Here is a 26,130-nt window from a genome sequence, read left to right as displayed (position 1 = left end):
TAGTTAATCTCACTGTCATTTGTATGTTACCTCCATCCTGAATTTTGACTTTGTTTTTTTTTTCTTCTTCTTTTAGACATGAAGGTTCTAACATTGTTGGTTGCAGTTTCTCCTCTCCAGATACTGTCCTTCTTCACAGATTGCTTTTGGCACATTTTATTTTTATTTATTTATTTATTTATTTATTTCCTCCTCGTGCATCAAAATTACAGTATTTTTATTTAGGGCTCTTACCAAGAGAGACATTTAATAGTCCAGGGACATGATTAAATAAGTCAGTAAGTCAGTATAGGAAATTAATTAAGAACTTGTATTAGCACTAAATTAATCTTTTTAATCTGTCTTCCATCCTATCCTATGTCCCCATCAACAGTCACAATCACAACAGCCACCACGTTTACCTTATAAAAGTTACTTCCTAGTTCCGTCTAATAATGTAAAATGAGACAGATAAATCATTTTTAGATAAATTATTTTATCTGTTTCAGCACTATGGCCTCACAGCAAGAGGGGACCTGGTTCGATCCCAAGAGGGAACCCTTCTGTGCAGAGTTTGCGTGTTCTCCCCCGTGTAAGCGTGGGTTTTCTCCGGGTATTCCGGCTTCCTCCCACAATCCAAAGACATGCAGGTTGGGGATAGGTTAATTGGTGACTCTAAATTGGCCATAGGTGTGAATGTGAGTGTGAATGGCTGTCTGTCTCTATGTGATAGGCTCCAGCCCAGTAAGCGGTTACGGAAATTAATGAATTAATGTCCCATAATGTCTGATAGTCCAAAACTAAAATTTTAGTCCCAAACCATCTCTTCAATTAAAACAAAACATACATTTTATTATAGTCTTTATTGTCAAAGATCATTTTTTATCTTGTCAACGTCTTGTCTTACTCAGGGAAAACAAGGACAGTGATGAACATTCTTTGTCATAGATTCTGTTAACTAAATTAACGCCGATTTACATACAATACATGTAAGAAAATAAAGCAATGTTAATTCCATTCTTAATTCGTCTTGAGTTTTTCTCTTAGAATATATCTTAAAAAAACAAACAAACATACAAATTAAAAAATGAAAAATGAAAACAACAACAACAACAACAACAACAACAACAAAAAAACAAACATTAAGAGTACTGGATTGATAAGCAGTACTGGTAAGAGCAGTGGTACCATTAAAATCTTAACAATACTCATCCGTAGGCAACATCATGGTTATGACAAGACTTCAGGAAGATGCTGCTCCAAGTAGATGGTAGTCTGCTTATTACTGCTTTGAACCTGGATTAGCTTGTTGAAGTATTTTCCAGCAGAATCTTTAAGTCCAACAGTGCATTCTCCACAGCTCGGGCTAGTTGTGATGCATTTTTTTCTTCACAGGTGCTGGGAGATTTAAAAGTGGCTACCGTAAACTCAATTTGATTGTCCGTAAAAGTGTACAGCACATCGTATTGTTCAGGTACCTCAGGGCCAAAACATGGCAAACATCCAGACTTTTTGGAAATCTGGTGAACAAAGAAAGAAGTGAAAAGTGAAAAGTTGTTGGTTAATGTGGTAGCACAGAGAACTTGTTTTGTGAAATATGGGGAATCTTCCAATAGTCAAGTCACTAATCAAGCATTTTCAACAACAATTTTCACAACATATTATATACGTGTACACGGTGCTGTAGTGGTTAGCACTGTCACCTCACAGCAAGAGGGTTCCTGGTTCAAACCCAGGAGGGAGCCCTTCTGTGCGGAGTTTGCATGTTGTCAGGGGCCATGGGTTTTTTCCGGGTACTCCGGCTTCCTCCCACAGTCCAAAGACATGCAGGTTGGGGTTAGGTTAAATGGTAACTTTAAATTGGCCGTAGGTGTGATTGTGAGTGTGAATGGTTGTCTGTCTCTATGTGTTAGCCCTGTGATAGTCTGGCCACCTGTCCAGGGTGTACCCCTCCTCTCGCCCAATGTCAGCTGGGATAGGCTCTAGGGGGGTCTGTGTGTACTTGTCTCTTATTTGCATTTTTGTATACTTATTCTAAAAGTTCAAAAAACAATCAATAAATAAAATCACATTGTATTTAAAGTGTCTTCAATGCTAACCTGTCAAATGTCAGTTGAAAACTGAAATTATTTTTATTCTACAACCAACATTTGAACTCTTGTTAATGCTTATAAACCAAGTAACACAAAAACTGTTTACCCCACACATACTTTATATACTTTTACCAATTACAGCACACATCAACTGACTATCCAACTGCTTTCATCGACATCTTCAGTCTTTCATCCACACTTACACAAACATAGACTAAAACAATTTTTTTCTTCCCAAAAAACACAGCTTTTTGAAACGACCTCAAGAAGGGATGAATCTCAAATTACTGGCATTGTGTTTTAATTTAGATCATTGTAATGTGCAAAACAATGAAATAAGCCTTCCCAGTGAGGACAGGGACTGTGTAAGAGTGGTAAAGTTAATAAGACAACCCCTCTCCTTTAACTTACTCTGTGATCTCTCATTTTAAGAACCCTATTTTAATTGAGCAAGCATAACACCATGTGATAAGTGGTAGGACTTGGGCACAAAGACTATGTGGGTGACTCCACCTGCTATTTTGGGCAAAAGGGCTGGATGAATTCATATATTGGAGCACACTAAGACAAATATTAGAGGATTTAACCAGTTTGTTGTGAAGTATAATGTAATGGGCTATCTTTAGTTGCAAAATTGTGGTATTTTCATTTTTATGTCACAGATTCAGTACTTACATAACTTGAACCGAGTTTGCAGTCAAAGAATTTATCATAGGAGGTGTCTGTGAAGATGTCAGGCATGGGGATCTTCTCTTTTAAAGCCTGCTTCTGTAGACCGTAGAGGTGGCAGTAAATGTCCTGGCCTCTAAATGCCTGTTAGAAAGAAAACAATATAATTTGTTTATACAGTCGATCACCACATGTAATATTAAAGGTACCCTGGGAAGTTTTCTTGTAAACAAAGTTTGTTTTTAGGTCAGGTTTTGTTTTATTCACATAAGCTCTTTGTGTGCCCTTGAGGTATGACACATATGTTAAATGCATTCCCTCAGTTCATAAAAGTTCTTTTTTTCATCAGAGTTTGGAAACTGCACTGTGTACCATCTCATCATCCTTGTGCACAAGAATGAAAAACATGGTTACCCACATGTACAACATTGCTCCATAGCACTAATAGTGGTGGAGAACTTCAAAGGATACCTTTGAGCTCCACAAGGAGAAACTAACTAGGACACTGAAACTAGGGGCTGCCCCCTGAATGTCAAAGATACCAATCATCAGTCTGAGACCCCTCAGTCGACCCCTTCTTTTTTGTGTATGTGTGGGCAAGGGGATGTTTTGGTCCCCAGAAATAGCGAGGTCAAATCTTTACACTATACTAAGTTGTCCCGTCTACTCAGTGAAGATGTCTGCGACGGGTCCAGACAGCTGCGGACCTAGAGGTAGGTCTGAGGCAGCTGCCCAGAGGAAGAGAGGCTTTGCCTGGTGAGGCTCTGAGATAATGTTACCTTTTCCCATTTGCTTAGAAGTGGTCAATTTACGGCTCACAGCAACTTAATACTATGCAGTCACTGGCTTTTGTTTTTTAGCTAGTGTCGTCAAAAATGTTGTTGCATATTTAAGATCAGTTGTTGGCATAGAAAACAAACATTAGCTCGGAGGGATAACTTGGCTTGTTTACTATACTTCGTAAATGTCACCCTGAACATCCCGCTGAACCCAGTTTGAAATGAACAAGAAACATATTTGGTAACTGTTATTCCCCATGTATTGTTGTCCATGTATCTATGTATTATTTGTTTCACTCATAGTGACATGTACTGTTAATAGTGCTGAGGAGTAAATACTGTAAATAAACCAATATCTTCCTAAAAAACAGACGCACACACACAAAACTTTTTAAACTTTAATTTTTACATCTTTTTTTCCTTTTTTTCATTTTTACAAATGTCCATTTTCAGGATTTTTATCTAATCTAATTATTGAACCAATAGCAGAGAAAAGATCTGAAGTGAATATTAAAGGCATAAGTTATGGAGATCAAATATATAAAACAACACTACATTTTGATGACATCATCCTCTACAGAACAAATGTAGACTTAACACTGTCCTATCAATCACATTATGGAGCTCATTTTGGTACACATTTCTTTCTGTTTCCATCGTGAAAAGTTGTGGATGGTACCAATAGAACCATTCCTAACCGTCTCCATTTTTGGTCACCCCTCTGTTCAGGTACCTAGAACACAGATCCGGTACTAAAAGGCGGAGCTAGAACCACTGCAGTCTGTTGATTCGTCAACAGAGGACGGTCACTCTTGCTTAGGGCTGATTTTGAAGCTTTTGGTTACTGTTCATACCGTGGCAAGTTTTACATCTATTGTACATCTATTGCTTCCTTTCTCAGAAGCTGTAGTCTGAGAAAAAATAGCAATTCACTGAGGCAACTACCAGCAACTTTTAAGGTGGAATATTTACTGGCAATGTTACTCAATGCATGAGTTGACGACATGAATCCATCGGCACACCTTCAGTTTCAATGCAACAACTTTGAACGCTCCATTAGTTTTTACTGTCTCTCTTGGATGACATACACTTTTAGTAATGAATGAATCTTCAAGTGTCTAAAAGTATATATTAATTTGGACCAGATTATGTGAACTGCATAACTCTAATTCTCACTTGGAGAAAAAGCTCCGGCAACACTAAACCTCTCTATTCTCATTTTGCTCCAAAAACGTTGCCGTGCAACCCTGTTCTGCGGACAATAAATGAGGTGAAGACTTCCATCTGATGAGGAATAATGCGATATTAAGTGTTGGACAGAACAGTGAGTGACAGCAACCTGCATTTAAGAGTATTTGCACTGGAAACGCTTAGTGGATCCAGAGTCTAGGCACCATGTCTGAAGAGTAACTTTTGGTTCTAAGGGTACCATACTGAAAGTGTATCGGGGCTTATGTCGCTTGCTTAAGAGGGTGTAGGATGATGGCCAGCATCGTTGTACCCCCTTCCATTCCGTGTGGTCTGCATGCATTCGGGTAGGCACATCCTAATTGGTCAGCTACATTTATGCAAATTTCATTGGGCAAATGCATGTTTGTAATTGCAGGAGGGAATACCCATAGTCAGTAGAGTGCTCTATCTGTTCTAATAGAACCAGGGTTACAATATTGCAACCTGAAAATAAGCTACTATGTGATGCTGTGAATGGTACTCACCATGTCAGTGTACCATGCATGTTCCTTTATAGCTTTCTCCAATAAATCAGCCTTCTCTGGGTTCTGTGCAAAACAGGAAGAACACAAGAATGTTACAACTTTTCACATTTAGGTGGTTAGTGTTTATTAGCTTGATTGCTGTTCAGCAATAGTATGTTCTAATGCAACCTAAGGGAGTATCTCTGATGTCAACACATTTTTCATTACACAGAGTTACATTATATAAAAGTTGCATAACAAGTTTCCCTGTAAATTTACCTGTATTTTGGGATTATCAAAGGCCTTAACAAAGGCAGCTGAGGCAGGCGAGTTTGAATTCATCATACTTATACGTCCTAGTTTGAATGCACGCAGGGAGACATATTCCAGTGATGGACAGATCCGCTGGTACATCCTGACAAAAGAGAGAAGAGACCTTTTTTTCAACAAACTCTTTGTGCCAACATGCACGGCCCTGAAACTTGTTGACCACTCAAACAATTACAGGAGCTCTGCAAACACTCTTATTAACTATCCAGTGTTATTTGCTGAAAGCTTTTGTTTAGCCATTGCTCCAGTTTCTGGCTGATGAAAAAATGTAGTCTGTGACATTTTTTGTTTCCAGATCACTAATGTCAACATTTTAAACACAACATGGAAGCTTTTGAAACTGGGTAAATCAAATACTCTTTGTTATTGCCTGAGTATGTTTTTAATTTCTTTAATGCAATTGCGGGTCTTTTGACCCCCTTGGTTTGTAATGTAAAGAGTAAAAAGTCTGCATACAAAGACAATCAATAACCTCATGACTTTTCAGCACCTCACCTGTAGTAGGCCAGCTTTAGTGCCATCTGTATGAAAGCATTGGGGCGGATCTTGTGGGCCTTTATGAAGTTTTTCCCAAAGTGGTCAAATTCCGTAAAGCTCAGATCCACGTTTTGGGCCAGTCTGTGGTGGGGAAGGGACACACGCTTTGACAGTGAAACTTTGTTTTGGTAGTCTAACAGATAATTGCACAAGTATTTGACAGCATTATGGTATAAATTATGTATAATATATATATACAATTTACAATTTAATCTGAAAATGCGACACTATACACACTTTTTGCAGCATTAGTTCTGTCCGTATCTGACTGGATTTCCTGTTTCCTCTTTTTTTGGGAAAGGAAACTACTGTATGGCCATGATTAGCAGCATTTTTTTTTTCCACACTGCTGTTCCTTACGATGTTAAGCTTTTAATAGCCTCTTAGAGCCATTAATGTTTTTTTGAGATCGCCTGCGCCTGTCCCACTGGTCTCCTAGGATTAAGCTTCCCCTGTTGACATAGAAAAGTGTAGGCCTATGTTCTATACACCTCCGGGTGTAGAGAATGTTGCACAAAAAGTTAGTAAAAGCATGCACATCTAAATGATGAAAAAACTAGGTGCTGGAAAAGAGGTCATACAAAAGAGGAAAAAATAGACTCCACACTTAAGACTATGCACCCATAAATATTTAATTACCTAACCACTGTGTAATATTTGATTTTTCATCACTTGTATAGCACCTTGGACTTTTCATGTAGGAGTTTGCGTTCTGCCACGGACCTGTAATTAACGTTTGTCTTTTTGGCATTGTAGCCATCTAACCCCGACCATAATTTAAGTAGAGTTTATTTGGTCATGATTTTTTCTTGGGAAGATATTATAGAAAGATTTCTTTCAGTGTCTGATTTGGATGTAAAAAAAACCCAAAACAGTAGATACAATACAGACTCATGCAGGCTTTTTATCATATCATATTTTGAATCTCTTGGGTCACATTTGAAGCCCCTTTTCTGTAGTTTTTATATTCTAATTGTGAAAATGGAAATGCTGCTGCATATACCTGTTCACATAGCAATACATAGAAATGAAAATTACTTCATGTTCCTCTGAGTTTTTATTGTTCTGGTCACTGGGTGTCTCTGTAACTATCACAACTAAAAGCTGCTCTCACGTGTCCATGTGCTGCTTGGCCTCCTCAATGTCCTTCTTGATCTCAGGTGTGAGGTTGAAGTGTAATTTCTGGGGCACAGGTAAAGGCTCCATTGGGGACTGCATCTGCACCTCTGGCTTTTTTCTGTTTCCACACACAAGAGAAAATCAATCAATCAATCAATCAATCAATCAATCAATCAATCAATCAATCAATCACATGAATCACATAAAATACAATTTAGTAAAATGTAATCTGTCTGATCCATCAATTTGTGGATAAAAAAGGACTGTAATAGTGATTATAATATTGAGCAGTCTTTGGCTGGGTCTAGGATCCTTGTAGCCAGTGCTGGACAGGTCTATCTGGTTCCTACTTCCTGATCTCAGCAGTGAGAAAAGGCAGTTGTCCAGGTGGCTGGGATCTTTAATGATTCTCCTAACTTTATTGTTGCAGCCCCTGGTGTAAACATCCTTTTGGAAGGGTAGAGCAGTGCTTACTGTATGTTTAGATGAATAAACCACTCTTTGCAGTGCCTTGTGATCCTGTTCAGTGCTGGTTTTGTGCCAGGCAGTGATGTTCCCTGTCAGAACACTCTGGATGGCAAAGGAATAGAAAGATCTAAGGTGAAACAGTCTCTGCCTTTCCTTTGTGACCACTGACTCAGTGTGCAGTGCCCAGGTCAAGCCCTTGCTTATGTGGACACCAAGATACTTGAAGCTGTCCCCCCTTTCCACCAAGTACCCTTTGACACTAAGGGAGGTGTAGCTTCCCTGCTTCTGCCAAAAGGCCACTATCAGCTCCTTAGTCTTGCTGATGTTTAGGAGTAGGTTGTTGTCCTCACACCAGTGGGTCAGGTCCTCTACTTCTTTCAGGTAGGCCTTTTCATTGGTATCTGTTATCAGGTCCACCACATGTGTGTCGTCAACAAACATGATGATGGTGTACACGTCAAAAGTGGATACACAGTGGTGTGTGTGCAGGGAATACAGCAGGAGGCCTCAAATGCAGCCCTGGGGTGGATAATGTCCTGTCGACGATACACAAAATCTGCTCGACATGAGCAGAAAAACGCGGACAAAACTATATTTGCGAGAAAGCTAAGAGCCACTGTACTCTTGCACGCCGCCATGTTCTGTCTCCTCAGTTCCTTTGACTGATGGAGAAAGCTCTGGCAAGATCTGGGCCTGAAAAGTGATGCTGATACAACAGAGTTTTTGTTGAACAGGTAATATTTTGTTTTTATTGTGGATGTTGTGATATAGATATAGATATATAGATATATAGATATAGAACTGTATGCTGTATGTAACTGTATGTTGCTATGCGGGAGGGTGTGTGTGTCGTTAGGAGGCTCCGAGAAGAGGGGGACACGAGCTCAGAGGGAAGGGATCATGGAGCACAGAGGGAGTGGTGTGTGTGTGGGGGGGTGCTTTTTTCAAATCTTTCTAATTGTCTTTCTAGACGCAGACCATAGCTTTAAGATCAGTTTAAGAAAATTTTAAAATTAATTGGGTGATTAGGAGGAGGCAGATTAAGTGGGGCTCAGAGAGGTCAAATCTGGTCAAGGACCAACAAACCAGGAGAAAGCCCCATCATGATAGACCATGCCTGCCTTATCCAACTATTCTTTTATTGCACTAATTGGAATATATACAGAAGGCCGTATATTCAGTTTGAATTGGATCTTACATGCAGTCACACAGCAAAAATCTCAGCTTTGTGCTGGTGAAGTGACATTTTCCAGATAAACAGTGAGGCTCTTTCCTTGGCTTATGCTGGTTTGGTGTATTGAATTGTGACTTGTTGTGTTCCACAGTGAGAAGAGAGGCAATACAGCCTGTGCTATTGCCTGACCAGCAGTGTAGTGTTTCTTCTTGTCATTCTTCATCTGTCTTCTGTCATCAGTAGTTAATATTAAGGATAACAAGTCCTTTTTTTTCTTGGAATGTGGTCAAAACTTGACATGGAAGGAAATGTATTTAACATGTTAGACCTCAAGGATGCACAAAACATGTTCTGGTGAGTAACACTGAGTGTGAACAGAAACTTTGTTTACAACAAGACTTTACAGGTCATCTTTACAGGTCACTTTACAGGTCACTTTACAGGTCATCTCTGTACTATAGCAATATGTGTGATTGAACAAAGACAGGAATCCTTCCACTTTTCCATACCACTGCAGGATGTTGTGATTTTAATGTCTATCTGTAGCCTACACTCTGCCTAATTACTTAACTTTCAACCATTAAAACAAAAAATCTAAACTCCAGAAACTCATTTACTTAGGGTCTACTTACACGCCTGCTACTAAATGGGCAGACACGGACATGTGGACGACACCATCAGCAGCGGCACATGAGAAGTTTGCACCATATGTCCCGTGTTCTCCAATAATTAACTGAAAAAAAAAAGATAAAAACATTATTAGTTACTATTATTACATCCCAACTCCTTGTGAATTTGTTTGTTCCTGTATGTGTGACTGTGTTGCTGAAAGTTATTTTAATCAGTGGATGTGAAAATGGTGTCTTCTGTTGAGCAGGGAAACGTAGGATGACTAGGTAGTTATGAACTAAACTATTAAACAGTTCATACTGGTAAGAGTAATAAGTCACACATAAAAACAAATCTGCAACTGTACTACTCTGTGGAGTGGAACTGTCAAGCAAGTTGCATGTTTAAACAAAAAACGGAATTTCCAGTTCTGCCTTACACTATGGTCCTTGCCATTGCCAAACTTCACTGTAAGTGGATAGAGATAAACATTCCCCATGACTCAGGATATCACCAGCTGTAGTAGACATCACCTTTAAAACCTGCAACAAAACCTGTCTGGTTTTGTGCCCTCGCTGATTGGTAAATATCTTTTTAACTTCACCTGATCTGATATTCTCCCATCTGAAAAGGGTGTATGGTAAAAATATTGGATATATTCAAAACAATGTATAAGTAATAAACATGCTGTGAAAATTAGCAATATGGAAAATTCTATGTAATACATATTATGGGGGGGTATTAAATCACCTGAAGACCCTTGTCAAACCAGCGGTTTCCACTGTTCCACTGGCTGCCTCCTCCATGCAGCATCTGACGAAAAGCTCTGTCACGATACTTGTCATCAGATACTGAGGGCATCGCTCCATCCAAACACACTGTAAAGATGCTGCTTTGGATAGCCAACACTGACTCTTTGTTGGTCTCATCTAAACAGACCAAGGACATGCACACAGAACAAACATTATGTTATAACAACACTGCAACAGTTTAATAAATCAGTCATATTTATTTTCACAATATATACTTACAACTGCTTTACCAGGGAACACTTCATGTGTTATTTACATGTTCCAAGTCATTTAGAATTGTCTCTAAAACTGCTTTAGACTTTGTAAGTTTTTTGTAAGCCAAATAATTTGTATCGTCTTTTCCACCTCTACCTTGTTGGGAGATCATAAACAGACACATTGTGTGAAATGATGCTTGAAATGATGCTTGAAAGAATGTTGTTTTCTTAAATGTAAAAATTCCTGGTGTCAAAAATGTACATCTGGAATCACAACAAGTCACCCATTTTTGCAATAACAAATGTAAAGATGTAATTTGAGCATGAGATTAAAATGATATCAAACAGATAATCACAAACAAACACAAACAAAGACAAAAGATTCTTGGGAAAATATCAGACAGGCTTCTTTTCATCTCAACAGCCACTGGATGAACATGTCTGTGTTTGACTTACAATGTGTTGTATGCAGTGGTATTATAAAGACCAGACCAGCAATCAAACTCAAACAATTCTATCCAACTGCTGTCAACCAAACACAGACACATCCATCAAACTGCAGTCAATGATAAAAAGACTCGTCCACCATACTGCCATTAACTGAACTCAGACATGTCCATCCAATTACTGTCAGTCAAAATCTGTCAGCCCAACAAAGACACAATCATCAGACTGCTGTGAATGAAACAAAGACATATCCATTCAGTTGCTGTCAATCCAGCTCAGAAAAGTCCATTCAATTTTTGAATATGACTATCAGTCAAACTTGCTATCTGTCAAACCAATCCAACTGTTGTCAAACAAACAGTTATTGCCCCTCCAGCTTTTGTCAATTAAACAAAGACATGGCCATCACACTGTTGTCAACTGAACTCAGTCATCAAACTGCTGTCAATGACACAAAGACATGTCAATCAATTGCTGTCAATCAAACTCAGACAAGTCTGTCCAACTGCTGTCAGTTCAACTCAGACAAGCCCTTCAATTCCTGTCAGTCAAATTCAGACAAGTCTATCAAACCGTTGTCAAGCTAACAAAGACATGTCCATTCAACTGCTCTCAATTAAACAAAGACTCCTCTGTCCAAGCACTGGCAATCACACGGCATGTTCAACTTTTGTTAATCAATTACATGTCCATCCAACTGCTATCAATCAAACAAAGTCCTGTCCATCCAACTGTTGTGAAACAAACACTGTCACGCCCCTCTAGCTGCTGTCACAGAGACATCCATCCAAATGCTGTCAATCAAACAAAGACATTTTCATCCAAATGTTGTCAAACAAACAGTGTCACACCCACACACAGCTGCTTTCAATCACGCTCAGACACGTCCTTCCAAATGCTGTTAAACAGCATGCCCCTTCTGCTGCTGTCAATTGAAACAAAAACATGTCCATCTAGCTGCTGTCAAAACACAGACTTGCCTCTTACAATGGAAATTATTAATATCATGGAAAGGTAATCAACATAGTTTAGGCCTCTGTACTATGTGCCACAAAGCAGAAAGAATGTCAGGTAACCTTGCATTTTATGTCTTGTCTGGATATCTCAAGCAGAAATGTCTTATATGATGTTTACTCTTTATCAGTATGTAACAAGCTGCGAGTACTTTCTTGAAGTCCAAGAACATGACTAGATAAGATGAACCAAACTGCTCTGTCACCCCCTCTGACAACGCTAGTTAAAGATAATGGGCATCTCACTCCCCTACCTGACCTCAGAAGTTGTCAGTGAGTATAGTATCTGACATCTCCTGTGTTTAGGGCAAGCTCTTTTTTGACTGAGTTCATTCTTGACTGTTTGTTGTGTGTCCATCTGCAGATGCTGAATTAAACTTAAAGAAAGACAAGTTTTTGAGTTGATGTGTATTGTTCAATAGAAATTGCCACCGCATTCTTCAAGTGCAGTTAATCAAAACAGGACATTTCCATTCAACTGCTGTCAATCAAAATTAAAATTAAACAAAGTAACATCCATCCAACTTCTGTCAGTCACAGTCAGACACGTCCCTCCATCTGCTGTCAGTCAGACTGAAAGACCTCCATCCAGCTGTGATCAATTTAACAAAGATGTGTCCATCCAGTTACTGTCAATCCAACAGAGACACATCCATCAATCAATCAAAGACAGGCCCCTCGAACTGCTGTCAATCAAACACAGACACATCCATTCAACTCTGAGCCATCAGCTATCAGGCTCCTTTCCTGTGGAATCATCTTCCTGTTATGGTTCGGGAGGCAGACACCATCTCCACATTTAAGACTAGACTTAAGACTTTCCTCTTTGATAAAGCTTATAGTTAGGGCTGGCTCAGGCTTGCCTTGTACCAGCCCCTAGTTAGGCTGACTTAGGCCTAGTTTGCCGGGGGACCCACTATAATACACCAAGCACCTTCTCTCCTTCTCTCTCTCTCTTGTGTCCTATTACTGCATCTTGCTAACTCGGCCATTCTGGATGTCACTAACTCGGCTTCTTTTCCGGAGCCTCTGTGCTCCACTGTCTCTCAGGTTAACTCTTATTGCAGCGGTGCCTGGATAGTGTGACGTGTGTGGTTGAGCTGCTGCCGTGGTCCTGCCAGACGCCTGCTGCTGCTGTTATCATTTGTCATACTTCTACTGTTATTATACACATATGATTATTGTCACATATGTATACTATCAGATATTAATATATACTTTCAACATATTGTACCACAGTAGCCAGAACTATAATTATAATATTATTACGTTCATTACTGTTGTTGTAAGCAAATTGTGATTTGTGATATTGGGCTTTATAAATAAAATTGATTGATTGATTGAACTGCTGTCAGTCAAAAAGACATGTCAATCCATCTGCTGTCAGTCAAACACAGACATGTCCATCCAACCACTGTCAATCATACAGGGACACATCCATTCAAATGCTGTCAATCAAACACAGACACGCCGTCAAGTGGCTATAAGTGTGCTTTTTCTGACTTTTTTTTTTCATTTTTAATAATATTATTAATATAACTAGAATCAATACACTCAAAATACTTCTTCACATTTTTTCAAATTTCACTTCAGCCATTTTTTATTGCAGCAAAATGTACCTAATGACCTGAAAAGGCAACTGATTTTATGATTCTAGTGGGCTACCAGTAGTCATTCGAGACACATGTGGAGACGCATTATAACATCAAGGGACGGACTTAAATCTGTCCACTTCCCAGCTAGCAGTGTACTATCAGGCCACATCTGGGTGGGGCGTGGGATATCTGGTGCGCTCGTCAAGCACGGGTGACGTCATCAGGGCCAAGCATGGGCTGATAGCTGTATAAAGAATTGTGGCTGAGTACTGGATAACCGAACTCGGGCCACATTTGGGCATGTCTTAGGTGGCCCACCTCTAGAAATAAAAGGCTCGGGCCAATAGCAATATGCTATATGCATTCTGCCTTTGAAATACCGCGAAACAACTTCAGCCAGTGACCCACTGGATGAAATGGCAAGATGGCAGATTTGTCACAACTCACCCATTGCTTACAGGCATTGCCGAAATTAATGAACAGTGATGTGCAGAGAATAACCAGGATGTGTACTAAATTTTCCAAGAACAACCTTGAGAAAGAATTTGAGTTTTACATATCATCTAACCTCTGCAATTATCAAGGTACATCACAAACGCTTACCTGAGCTAGTCTGGCTAACAGCTAATGTTAACAGATATCATCCATCAATTTTATACAGCCCAATCATTTGTAGCCCAGTCTAAAACATTTCAGTCTAGACAAATAAATATGTCAACAAGTAGAGTTGTAAGTACTGTATTTAAAAGTCAGTTCATTTGAGTGTTAAGCGTTAATACAGTTTAGAGTGAAACAAAAAGTGCTCTGTAATTGTTAATGAAGTTAATTGAAATTCAAATATATTGTTTACTGTGTAGAGCTCACAACCTAGCCCCAGAGGGTATAAGGTTGTCCATCTTGACATTTAATTGATTTCATTCATTGTTACAACTTGTCATCCAAATGGAAAGGTAGAGGGGCAGGATGTGTAGCCCACCCCATAAAGAGAAGTCACGGGCTGGACAACATTACAGACGTGCATTGAAAGTTGATGATATGTCCATTACTTTGGTGGCTGCAGAGTTTTACCAACGGGTAACGGATGCTGTAACCTTCAGAGGGTAAATGCCTCTGTGTGTGTGCATATTTTTTGTTCTGCTTCATTAAGATGTACTGTGTCAGAGTGAAGGTAACCATTAATGTTATTTCAACTTAGCAGCAGCCAACGTTACTATGTATTGCTAGTATGTGTTAATGTTGCCAGCTGATGTTAGTTTAAATCTCAAATGAACATGGCGTAAAACATGAGAGGACCAGGAAACACTTTTTGGACCTGCGGAAGAGAGCAGATGTCTCTTGCTCAGCTATCACTATGTCTGGTCTGTTGCCCCTATCCAGCCTGAATTTCCACACACTGTTCCCTTGTCATACATCGCCTAGTTCCTCAATCTTTAATTAGTAATAACTTATGCATGTACTATGTGTTTTGGTAGCTGGCATTAGCTAGTGAAGCAGCCATTTGTTTTAGGTCACTACACTCCTAACATAAGGGGTTAGTTGTGGCTTACTGGACTTGGGCTGAATCAGTTAGGCTGCATTTTGGCCAATAGTTTTGGGCCATGTCCAGGCCAACTTTTGGTCGGAGTTGGCACAAAGCTATTGGCCTTCACTTCAGCTTTACCTGATGCAAAAGTAAATGCAAAATTGTCATGCCGAGACTGCCTGATCGTTGGGCTGAGTGTTTTTGTTCTACCATGCTGGATATGGGCCGCTTGTGAAATTGCACAATTTTGCTAGCTGGGTTATGATTGGATTACTAAAGACAAATGATTATATCCGGTGGAAACAGGCTCAGACTGAAAAAAAATCTCCCTTGGGGATTAATAAAGTGTGTCTTCTGTTTTTTATCTGGCATGCATTACTGTAGACAACAAGTTTATTTCACATGTTCTCATGATTTATTAGGTCAGTGGTTCTTTAGTTTGACTTCCATGAGAGCAGTTCTCACCCTTGATGAGGTTGTTGTAGGTTTTGCTCCAGCTGTCACGCTGCTGGGTGGTGAGGATCCCAACAGGCTCCATGTCGGTCTGTAGTGAGGAGTTGCAGATCCTCTCCAGCTGAACACAGAGCTGATCAATTGTTAGTGGACTCCCATCACTGTTGTATGCTTCCATCACAAAGAACTGAATCCACAGGGGAAGAAAATTGAAAACAACACAAGATTACCCACTGAGCAAAGTCCCTAGGAACAAAGGCACTCAGGCTTCCCAAGACCTTACGTTGTTTGTGAGCAAATTACTTTGTGGTCATTTGATTTACAATTATTAATTGTGCGTACAACTTGTAATTAGTCAAATTAATAAACTGAATAAATATCACTGTGACCCCTGGTTAGCAAACTCTTCTTCACTCAATTTCATTAAGACTCCATATAAGCTTCTTAGGGTATTTACATGCATCTAAGTGCCCTGAGAATTACCTGATTTGGGCAGAAATCTGAATTTAAAAAACATCAATAGATTTTTGTGGGGGGTAACATGTTTCTACATAGTAATTTATATCTTTTTTTTATGTGTACCAATGCCATCAAAACAGGTGTAGCAGGCTAACTTTCACGTAAACTTCCGTATAACAAACCAACTTGCGACAAGTTGTGAACTCTCTGAAGTGAGGTTTTGCATTAATGACCAAATGAGCAACGGAGTACAAACCTTATGCTCTATCTGTCACAGGCTTGCCTTCTACTGGACTCTTTGGGTAATACTCCTCTAATCATGAACACACATTCACACATTGAGTAAAGCATAAATTTCTCTTCAGCAGTGGTGAGAAGCACCTGCTTCCAAAGTCAGCTGGTTGGTAAAGGAGCAGGATGCCTTTAAACATGGCTGCTGTGTGACAGAGAGATGCTGACAAGTGAGTGATATCTGACTCACCCCCCTAAAAGCACCATGGGGATCTTTGTTGGCCACTGTCATTACAGAAGGGCTTTTTGGAGTCAAGTCACTCAGTGCATCCATCAGCTAGAGGAAGAGAGACGGCAGTCCCGTCTGCCACTTGCATCCACAGAATGGATATGAGACAAAGCTCCATAACAGACCTAAAATGAGTGATGGCAGTACACAGGTACACAGTCCCCATTTTCCTTGCTGCCTCTTTGGAGACACATATCATGGCTCTGCTCATGCCGAAGGTATGGGGGCTGTTTTTATGTGTTGGTGTTGATGTTCATGTTGGTAAAGTGAATTTTTTAATATATTTTTTTTGTTACAACAAATTACTTTCCTTAAGAGCATTTCCCTCTTCTCCCAATCTCCCCGGATTCACCGTCACTGAATTCAGCTCGTAAGACTGTTTTCAAGTGAGACTTTATGATTGTATCAGCAAACACACACCCCAACCCAGCCCCAGTACAGGTGAAAGAGGGTGGAAGATTAACACCAGTTTGACCAGTGCTAACTAGTGGCTTTAGAGTGCTGTGCCCATTCATAAAAGCTATGCACTGCATGATGGTCTGATATAGCTCACAATGTATGTCGGATTAACATAAAACCAATAAACCCATGTTTAATTTTTTCTCCCGGTTTCCATGGGAGATGAGAGGATTAAACAGTGACACACTGCGCTACAGGGCTGGTAATGATGCATTTGCTGACCTTACCAAGGCTTGGAACATTCCATGTCACCAGTGTTGTGTGTAACGTGTTACAAAGTAACGCGTTACAGTAACGTAACTACTTTTATTGGGTAAAAAGTAGTGTAACGCGTTACTACTGAAAATATGATAACGGAACGTAGTTACTTTGTCAGTTGGGCACAACGTTACTTTTCCCGGGGACAGATTTGACAGTGACACTGCCTGTCTGCCTCAGCTGCGCACTAGGCAGGAACTGTGACAGTTGCCATGTCAACAGTACAGACAGGAGCGCCAAAATCAAGAATCGTATGAGGAATATGGAAGATACACACGCCTCCTCGGATTATTTTAACGGTTTGTCAACCGAAGACAGGTTAGCTTATTGTAATAAGATAACAATTAGCAACGGAGTGAGGTTTCCTGATCCATACTTAATGTCGGGTCAGTGGGTCACCGACCCAGCGAAATGGCCTAAGCTACAGTGGCCGGACATTTTTTAATATCTTGTGGAGAAACCCAGCGTTTATACGCATGAAAAACTCAAGGCATATAAATCCCTTGATGTGTATAATTTTGTACTTTGCGGTCATGTCCAAGATATTGAATACCGGGATTTATCTGATGGTTTTTGTGCTCTGTGGACCGAAGTACTGCCGAGCCAGCGACAAGGACACATAACAGTAACGTTAACTAATGTACAAGACCTGGGCGATTCTGAACAAGTCGACCAACTATATACTGACAGCGAACTGCACTTGTATGACTGGGTAAGTGTTGTTTAATGTAACGTTAACCTCGCTAGTCAGACCTCAGACATGGGCAACATACGACCCCGGAACCTCAAAGGAAATCAAAACAACCCCCAAAACATCAATAAAATGCAGCATTGTGTTAAGAGAAAACAGAACAATCATAACCTGCCTACCTTCCTGGTGCTGTGTGAACGGCAGCCTGTTGCAGCAGCTCCTATTATGTGTATTTTAAATTGCTGCTGTGACGTTGAAATTTCCCCCCGAGGGGTTAATAAAGTACCTACCATACCATACCAGAAGAGAAAATGAATTAATTTATTCGTGCAGGTCTGTAGCTTACTGCAAAGTATGAGTCTGTTACACAAACACAGTCTCACAGTTACACACGTAATAACAGAACAGAAAATGATTTATTCATGAATATGACACTATTTGTTCAAAGATAGTGTCTGTGAATATTAATATTTTCCTCATTCAGTGATGCAGCAGGTCCGGCAAATAGGCTATTAGTAATAGTAATCTGTCATGTAACAAATTCATGTAGCCTAGATAACACAAATTAACTCTCACTCTTTAATCTTTATTTTATCACCAAAGTGGTAAATACCAGTGGGAAATGAGATGGGGTTCTACCCAAAGTCAAGCACCATAAAAGTAACGAGTAACGTAAAAAGTTACTTTTCACAGAGGGTAACTAAGTAAAATAAGGGATTACTTTTTTTAAGAAGTAACGAGTAACGAGCAAACACTACTTTTTAAAAGTAACTTCCCCAACACTGCATGTCACTGGTGAAGTGTTCAGGGACCCCTTTACCCCATCAGAATTTTCCTTGTTGGCTTCCCATCAGCCAGCCTTCTATTTGTGGAAGATTTGATGATGTAGAGGGCCAACACAGCATATCACAGCTCTTTCACTGTTGTTTAGCTGGCACGTCTATTTTTCCCCTCACAATCTCCATACGGCAGATGAGAGGAATTAAAGGCTCCACTACAGTGATGTGATGTGTTCACCCTGACAGTTGTGCACTACAGTGACTTGATGTTCCTCACCTGACCGTTGTGTACTACAGTGATGTGTTTGTCGGTGTATTGCTCAAAGGTGTCCATCTTCAGATCAGGGATACGACAGGATGAAAACAGCTGCTCAAACTGCTTCATACACAGCGGCTTCCCTCTCATGTACTCATCTGGTAGTGTCTCACTGGAAAACAAATAAACATTTAACCTCAGCCATTCAGTATTATTTACAATTTTGGCCATTGATGTCCCTGAAGCTGTCACATCCACTGGATGCTCGGGACCACTTTCAATAATATAGCTCTGCCTCTCCATCTTTGACTCAAGTTTAGTCTTTTGTCCAACATAATCAGAGAAATTAAGAAGGCCTACAGCAGTACTGATGCATTCAGTCCACTGGTTACTGTCACCTATAATACAGCATTTGATGCATACAATTTTTTTGGCAAATATTTTTGTAAGGGTTTTTTTTTTTTTTTTTTTTTTACTTAGAAATAGAAATACTATAACCGAGCCAAACCAAAAATGCACACATGAGAGTACTCTCATAAAGATGGAGTGCAAATATCTTAACTTGGTTGAACTTCTACAAGTTCAAGTTCAACTTTTGACTGTAGTTAAACTATAAACACCTTAGCTGGAAATAAACCTTGTTCAAATTCTTCAGAGAACTAACTTAATATCTCCTGCTTAAAACATCATTTAAAACAGCATAGTACTAATTTTAGGCTGCAGCTAAAACCTCTGTTAAAGGCTCTCTAAGTCTTCCTAAGCTTGAAAAGTTTTTGTCACATACAGCAAACATCTCTTCACGATCTGCTAGCTACATGTCCTCTGAATATGCTATGAAAAAGACCGGTCTCTGTAGGCAGCCCAGGCTCCGCAAATGGCAACAAAAACATTTTGGTCCAGGCTGCGCCAACCAGCCAGTGTGAGACCAGCGAAAGCAAGCACACGCACATGAACGCGGTGCCCATGTCTCACGGTCTCACGCCGTGGTGCCCAGAGAGGCAGTTAGAGCTACAGGCTACAATGAGGCTAAAAGGCGAGCTACCTCCGTTGTGTTTGATAACATTGTTGAACGTAAACAGAAGTGAAGTGTTTTTGTTGCCATTTGCGGAGTCTGGGCTCCCTACAGACACCGGACTTTTTCACAGCATATTCAGAGGACATGTAGCTAGCGGATCGTGAGGAGATGTTTGCTGTATGTGACAAAAACTTTTCAAGCTTAGGAATACTTAGAGAGCCTTTAATGTGTAAATTAACTGCTTATTTTGCTGTTTGATGTTTGAAGGTGAAAGCAACAAATAAATTGATTGGTTTTAGTTAATATTACGGTTCATTTTTTGAGCTGCACAATAGTTATATTAATTATTACACTGTGTGAAACAAACCATGACAGAAGATAATGAAACTCCTAGGATGAAAAAGATCTTTGTGTCTGGTGAAAAGGGAACTTTGAAGTTCAGTACTCACTTGTCAATCATTGTCTTTAATTCCATTCCACCTGCTATGAATTTGGCAGCAAACCTGAACAGAGAATTCATGGTTATTCATTTAAATGTTTGAAAGGAACGCAAACAGTTTGAAAATGGAACAATTTTTATTTTAGATATTTTTTAGCCTTTAATGGATAGGACAGACAAGCGTGAAAGGGGGAGAGAGAGAGGGAGTGACATGCAGCAAAGGGCCACAGGCTGGAATCGAACCCGGGCTGCTGCGGCAACAGCCCTGTACTTGGGGCGCCTGCTCTACCACTAAACCACCAGCGCCCCAAAAATGGAACTATTTTTAAAAAGACATGGTCCAAATTAGAGTGGCTGAGATAACCCTGACATAGTTTCGAAGCCTTTAGAAAGTTACCTTCAGAGCCACAGACAACATTATAAATCAGACTAAGGCTGCCTTTACACTACCATGTCTTGATGCCCAATTCTGATTTGATTTGATTTCTGTTTACATGTTCTATTCACCTTATTTTTCACAGACACACGGAGGCAAAACAGAACGCAGCCAGCTTCCGTTTTTTTTGTGCGACACTTCCGGTCCAGCACTCTTGACCACTGTGTAAATGTCCCACAGTATTTGCTACAGTGACATTACTGCGTGCATGGAAATGTTTACAGTACTTAAAGCAATTTTAAGGACTAACTTTAAATATTTGAAGTTAATCGTTGCTTTGGGAAGACATTTCCCCAACTGTTTTGTTTGTTTGATTCTGGACTGGCATACAAGTACCTATGAGTAGATCTCAACAACAAACTGGACTGGGACAGAAAGGGCTAGGGTGACACTACTTCCTGTGGAGGCTTTGCTGTCATGTGCTGGCTCAGCAAGGTGAGGACCGTCGAAACCAACAAAATCAACAAAATCAACAGGAAGTCCTTTCTTCTTTCTTCCTTTGTGCATCAGACTATACAATTCATCCACCTCTGTTCAAAAGATGACCTGATTTCCGGGATAAAAACAGGAAAGGTCTAATAGAAATGGATGGTTAGTGACTGATTGTTTAGATGGGCCATATGATAGATCCAGTAGACTGAGGATGGTGATGGACCCAAGCCTACTGTGTGTGTGTGTGTGTGTGTGTGTGTGTGTGTGTGTGTGTGTGTGTGTGTGTGTGTGTGTGTGTGTGTGTTTACCTTATTTGTCCCTTTTTGTCTCTGTAGTCTGCTTTGGGAAAGAGTCCCCCAGGGTTTGAAAAACCTGCCAAAGGCTTCCGCGCACCGAGAAATTCACCCTTCACAAAATCCTCTGTAAACTACAAACAATTACAAACTATAAATCACACACACACACACACATATATATATATATATATATATATATATACAAAAACACAAACACTCAAAACACAAACACAAAAATATGTTTCATCCCTTTCCATTCACTGTACCTCCAAATATGTATTTGATGAAAATTGCAAATACATGCATGCGTACATTTGTGAATTTCAATTGCACATATTTAAAACAAGAAATATTTGTGTGTGCATCAAAAATATGTTTATAAATCTTTTTTTTTTATATGTGGATTTTCTTTTACTTATATATGGAATGAAACATTTTTGTGTGCATTGAAAATGTGTTTATGTTTTGAGTCATATATAATAATAAGAAGAAGAAGAAGAAGAAGAAACTTTATTTATACACATACACATTTCATATATATATATATATATATATATATATATATTTGTGAATCCTTTTTTGTGCATTTATTAATTTCTGTATGCATTTACTCATTTTGAGACTGTTCTAGCTCCATAGATAAAGTCCCTTGAGTTTGTAAAGAAGGTGTTTCGTGGTGCCTTTACTTCATATTAAATGATTCTGGACACTGTCTTCTTCCAAATTTGGGATGAAATTGGACAAAATGTCTTAGTTTAGTTTGCAACTGAACAAAGTGAGTGTTGTTCTAATGGACATGAATCAAATACAGTAATATCCCACGTTCCCTTGTTTTCCATCCCCTCCAGGGTTAAATGAATCATTTAATTTTTATATTTCAATTTATAATCTACAAAGTTTTAATTCAGGTTAATTTGGTGACATGAGGTTACTGGTGATGATTTTTTTTTATTAATACTGTTAATTTTACACCATTTGAAAAGTTATATTGAATCTTTGAAAGATATTGATATAGAGTAAGAACATATATGATTATTTGGTAGTCGACCAAAGAAACAGGAAGTGACTTATTTCCATTTAACTTGAAATTTCCTTCATTTGATGATGATTGTATTGTAAAAATGACAGGCTGCAGCTGTGTTGTTCTGTCTTTTGATCAGACATTCATTATATTGTGCATTTATACCACTGAAACATCATCTGTATCCACATTACCTCCACCTCCACCTCTACGCTGGTGCAGCTGTCACTTCGACCATTCTCTGTATCTCCCTCACTCTCCAGCACCACCCTCTCTCTCCAGACCCACCCTCTCTCCTCTCTCCCAATTGAAAAAACATGAGTTTAAAATCATTATACTAATTTGGTCAAGATAAATATGATTTATATTTAAAACTTGGAAATCTGTATCTATGAGCTTTCCTTCACTAGCACAATGTGTATAAAAGTCAGTCTCATGAGCTCAGTGTAAAATGAGCTCTTGATTTAGTGAACCAGGAGCTAAAAAAATGAAGCGACGCCTGCGAGCTAGTTCAGGCTGTCAACTGGAGCTGCACTGATTCATACACACACATCATACATCACTCCCCATATGTCATCTACAAACACACCCTCCAATTTGGTGGTCTATTTACGCTGCAAAATCTTCCCAGCTCCCCCTTTGCATTGACCTATGCCGTTGCTGCCCTGCATCAGAACGTGTCTTTGCAAAAGCTCATGAGCTCATGCAACCCTGCCGCCCTCTCTCTCAGCCCTCGCATTTTTGACACCCTGTCAGAAGCCTTATGCTGGATTCTCCACAATACCTGCAAACTCCCTTTTGTCCTGCATCTTTTAGATGATTTCCTAGTAGCTGACCTTCCCATGTCTCCACCAGCTCACAGCATCTCCACTGTCATTACCCAAAACTAATACTACTTTCTGTCCTTTCTCTTTCATGATGAAATTCCTGCATTACTGCTTGCCGACCCATCATTTGGCACCACTGTTCATCATTGAGGGTTGCAAACCATTAACAACATCCTGGTTCACCTTGAAGCTGCGTGATCTCTGCCTGAGCTGTGGCCTACCTCCTGATTGCTTCTCACCTCACTCTCTGAGAATTGGTGTGTCTACAACTGCAGCTCTCAATCTGCCAACCTCAAAATTAAAATCCCTGGGCCGCTTGTCATTCTCTGCTTACCAACGCTATGTCAGGCTCCACAAAAAAGAGAACTTGTCTGCGCAAAAGCTCAAGAGCTCATGCAACCCTTAATGCATAAATAAATATTCATAGCTGCTTTGCTGTTTAATTCTATATTTACATATCAGGTGGTTTGCTGGGCAAGAATATTATCCATCTTTGCATCTGTCAATGTGCTTAAGCAAATTGCTGCTCACCAGATGGTTAAAATAAACTGTTAAAATAAACATTTAAACTGGGGGCGGCAGTGGCTCAGTCCACAGGGACTTGGGTTGGGAACCGGAGGGTCGCCTGTTCGAGTCCCCGTCCGGACCAAAATATGGAGCGTGGACTGGTGGCTGGTGGTCGGACCTGTGTGTAATTGACAAGCGAGAGTGAAAACATTGAATTTCCCCTCAGGGGGATTAATAAAGTAAATAAACTAAACTAACTAAACTAAACATGAGTTGTTTGACTGAAATGGAGCAATGCTTGCAAACTAGTTCAGGCAGTCAACTCGAGCTGCACCGATTCGTAAACACATCTACAAACACTCCTTCCAAATTTGGCTATCTATTTAAGCTGCAAAATCTTCCCAGCTCCCCATTTGCATTGTCTATGCCGCTGCTGCCCTGCATCAGTACTGCCGCTTGCTCTTTCAGTCCCACCTCCATTCCAGCATCCACCTGCAAGCTCTGGCTAGGGGGGAAAATATTTAATAATCACTTCCCAAAATCTCATGTAAACATATTTTCGGGAAGTGATGAGGCCGGAGTCTGGACACCAAACTTTAACTATGTTCTGCTGTTGAAATAAACATTTAAACGTGAGTTGTCTGACTGAACGGCAGAATGTGTGAGGAGGTTACCCCATTTGTCTCATTAAATGCATCTACAGCTGTTACTGTAGTTGTTGAGCTCACCCAGTTCTCAGTGTTGCATGCTTTCATCTCAAGGCTTCTCTGCAGTCTTTCTCCGACTCCTCCTGCTTTCCGAAACTCTTCCACCAGTTTTTTAGATTGCTTCAACTCGTCCTCCTCCAACATGGGCTCCAGGTAGCTAAGGTAGTGGTCACAGGTCTGCTGCAGAGGGGGGACAGGCTGACTGGGCAGTCCCTTCTGCTGGGACAGGTTTCTGCCAGGAACTAGGGTCGCTGATACAGGTTTCACCAAGTGAAAGGGCCTCACCATCCCCATCTTTATCTGACAGATACAATAATGTAAGCAAATAGATGTATATATATGTTATAACTAGTTTTAATGACAACTGTTTCGTCTTGGCCAGATATCAGGCCATATTGTACTACACTAATGCCATGTTGCTGTGCTCCTTCCCCCTTCCTGCATGTCAAAGTACTGAGTAATATAGATAGACTGATTTGCTATGTAACTAATCAGACAGGCAAAATAAGTAGCTATGCTGTGAAGAACTATAGGTAAGTGATTATTTGTATTCATTCTGAGCAGAAATAAGCTGTATCGGCATTCTTCTACGTTGCATAGAAGAATGCCAATACAGTAGCAATGTCATGATAGATAGCTGGTATACTAATAAATAAAGAGAGCTTTTCCTGGCAGTGAAACGCTTAATCGGTATATTGTGTGAGCTTGTTTGGCAAGGGCTTGGATTAATTAGAGCTTGGATTCATTTATATGTATTAGTTCTGCCCTCTAGCTTGAAAATAATAAGGGGAGTAAAGACCTTGAACAAAAATTAAAATCACAATATAAAAAAAAAAAAAACGTAAGACATACGAAAACAGGGTAGAAAAACATTAGTTTTGTAGAAGGATAAAGAAATATATGTACCAAAATGGTGAGGTTTACTTACCAGAGCTCTGCTGCAAATTCTCAACATTGTGCTTTCCGAGAAACTCCCAAAGTTGATTTAATTGTTGTTTTTTTTTGAAAGATACAGAAAGGTAATATTTCTGCTATTTTAAAGGGGTTGATAACCACTGCTCTGCTGCCAGCTCTTAAAGACTGTTCTACTTCAGCTGAATATAAAGACCAGAGAATGTTTGTTTGTTCTGAGTCATCATGATCTCACAAACTGTCAAACTGTTCCATTCTAAAGCAAATTTGTTTTTCCACACCTGCATTGTTTGTCTGGCTAGGGTTGTTAAGGCTTACCCAGGGGCTATCCAGTCCTTTTATCTGAGTATGTAGTATCTCAGATAAGGAAGTCAGGAGAGTTGCAGGAAAAGAGACTTATCCACTTGTGCAGGTCCAACAAAGATCTGGGTACTATTCTTTGTACATGGATAACCAAATTGTCCAGACTAATGATTTGACTGGAGTCTGGATATTGGTTTATCAAAGCTGACACAATTTATATTTGGAAGTGTTGTCAGAGCAACAGGTCAAAATCTGGCAAATGGCAGGCTTGTTTATGCCTAGCTGGTTCATGGAAGTTTATTGTCCCTTTGCTATCATCAGGC

At 39.8% G+C, this 26,130-nt stretch overlaps 1 protein-coding gene across 1 annotated transcript; it reads right to left on the bottom strand.

The window, feature by feature from the left end:
* Positions 1 to 1,169: 1,169 nt before the first annotated feature.
* LOC125882996 (carnitine O-acetyltransferase-like) lies at positions 1,170 to 25,547 on the bottom strand. Its single transcript, XM_049567083.1, has 14 exons — positions 25,521 to 25,547; positions 24,614 to 24,892; positions 21,543 to 21,661; positions 20,377 to 20,430; positions 18,934 to 19,084; positions 15,503 to 15,677; positions 10,202 to 10,380; positions 9,475 to 9,575; positions 7,196 to 7,318; positions 6,040 to 6,162; positions 5,494 to 5,629; positions 5,236 to 5,298; positions 2,748 to 2,885; positions 1,170 to 1,499 (listed from the first exon to the last, which is right to left on the bottom strand). The coding sequence occupies exons 1-14, from the start codon at positions 25,545 to 25,547 to the stop codon at positions 1,281 to 1,283; spliced, it is 1,887 nt and encodes a 628-aa protein (XP_049423040.1). The 3' UTR covers positions 1,170 to 1,280.
* Positions 25,548 to 26,130: the final 583 nt, after the last annotated feature.

This window comes from Epinephelus fuscoguttatus, linkage group LG22 (assembly GCF_011397635.1).
Source record: "Epinephelus fuscoguttatus linkage group LG22, E.fuscoguttatus.final_Chr_v1".
NCBI classification, from domain to species: domain Eukaryota; kingdom Metazoa; phylum Chordata; class Actinopteri; order Perciformes; family Serranidae; genus Epinephelus; species Epinephelus fuscoguttatus.
Note: the sequence above shows the minus strand (reverse complement) of the source record. Positions and strands in the feature narration are given on the sequence as shown.

Excerpts from the sequence above, each read along its gene's own strand:
- LOC125882996 (XM_049567083.1), bottom strand. The coding sequence starts at position 25,547 with ATGTTGAGAATTTGCAGCAGAGCTCTG. Across the intron at positions 9,576-10,201 it reads GGTTTGACAAGGGTCTTCAG|TTAATTATTGGAGAACACGG; the intron begins GTGATTTAATAC and ends TTTTTTTTTCAG. Across the intron at positions 5,630-6,039 it reads CTAAAGCTGGCCTACTACAG|GATGTACCAGCGGATCTGTC; the intron begins GTGAGGTGCTGA and ends CTCTTTTGTCAG.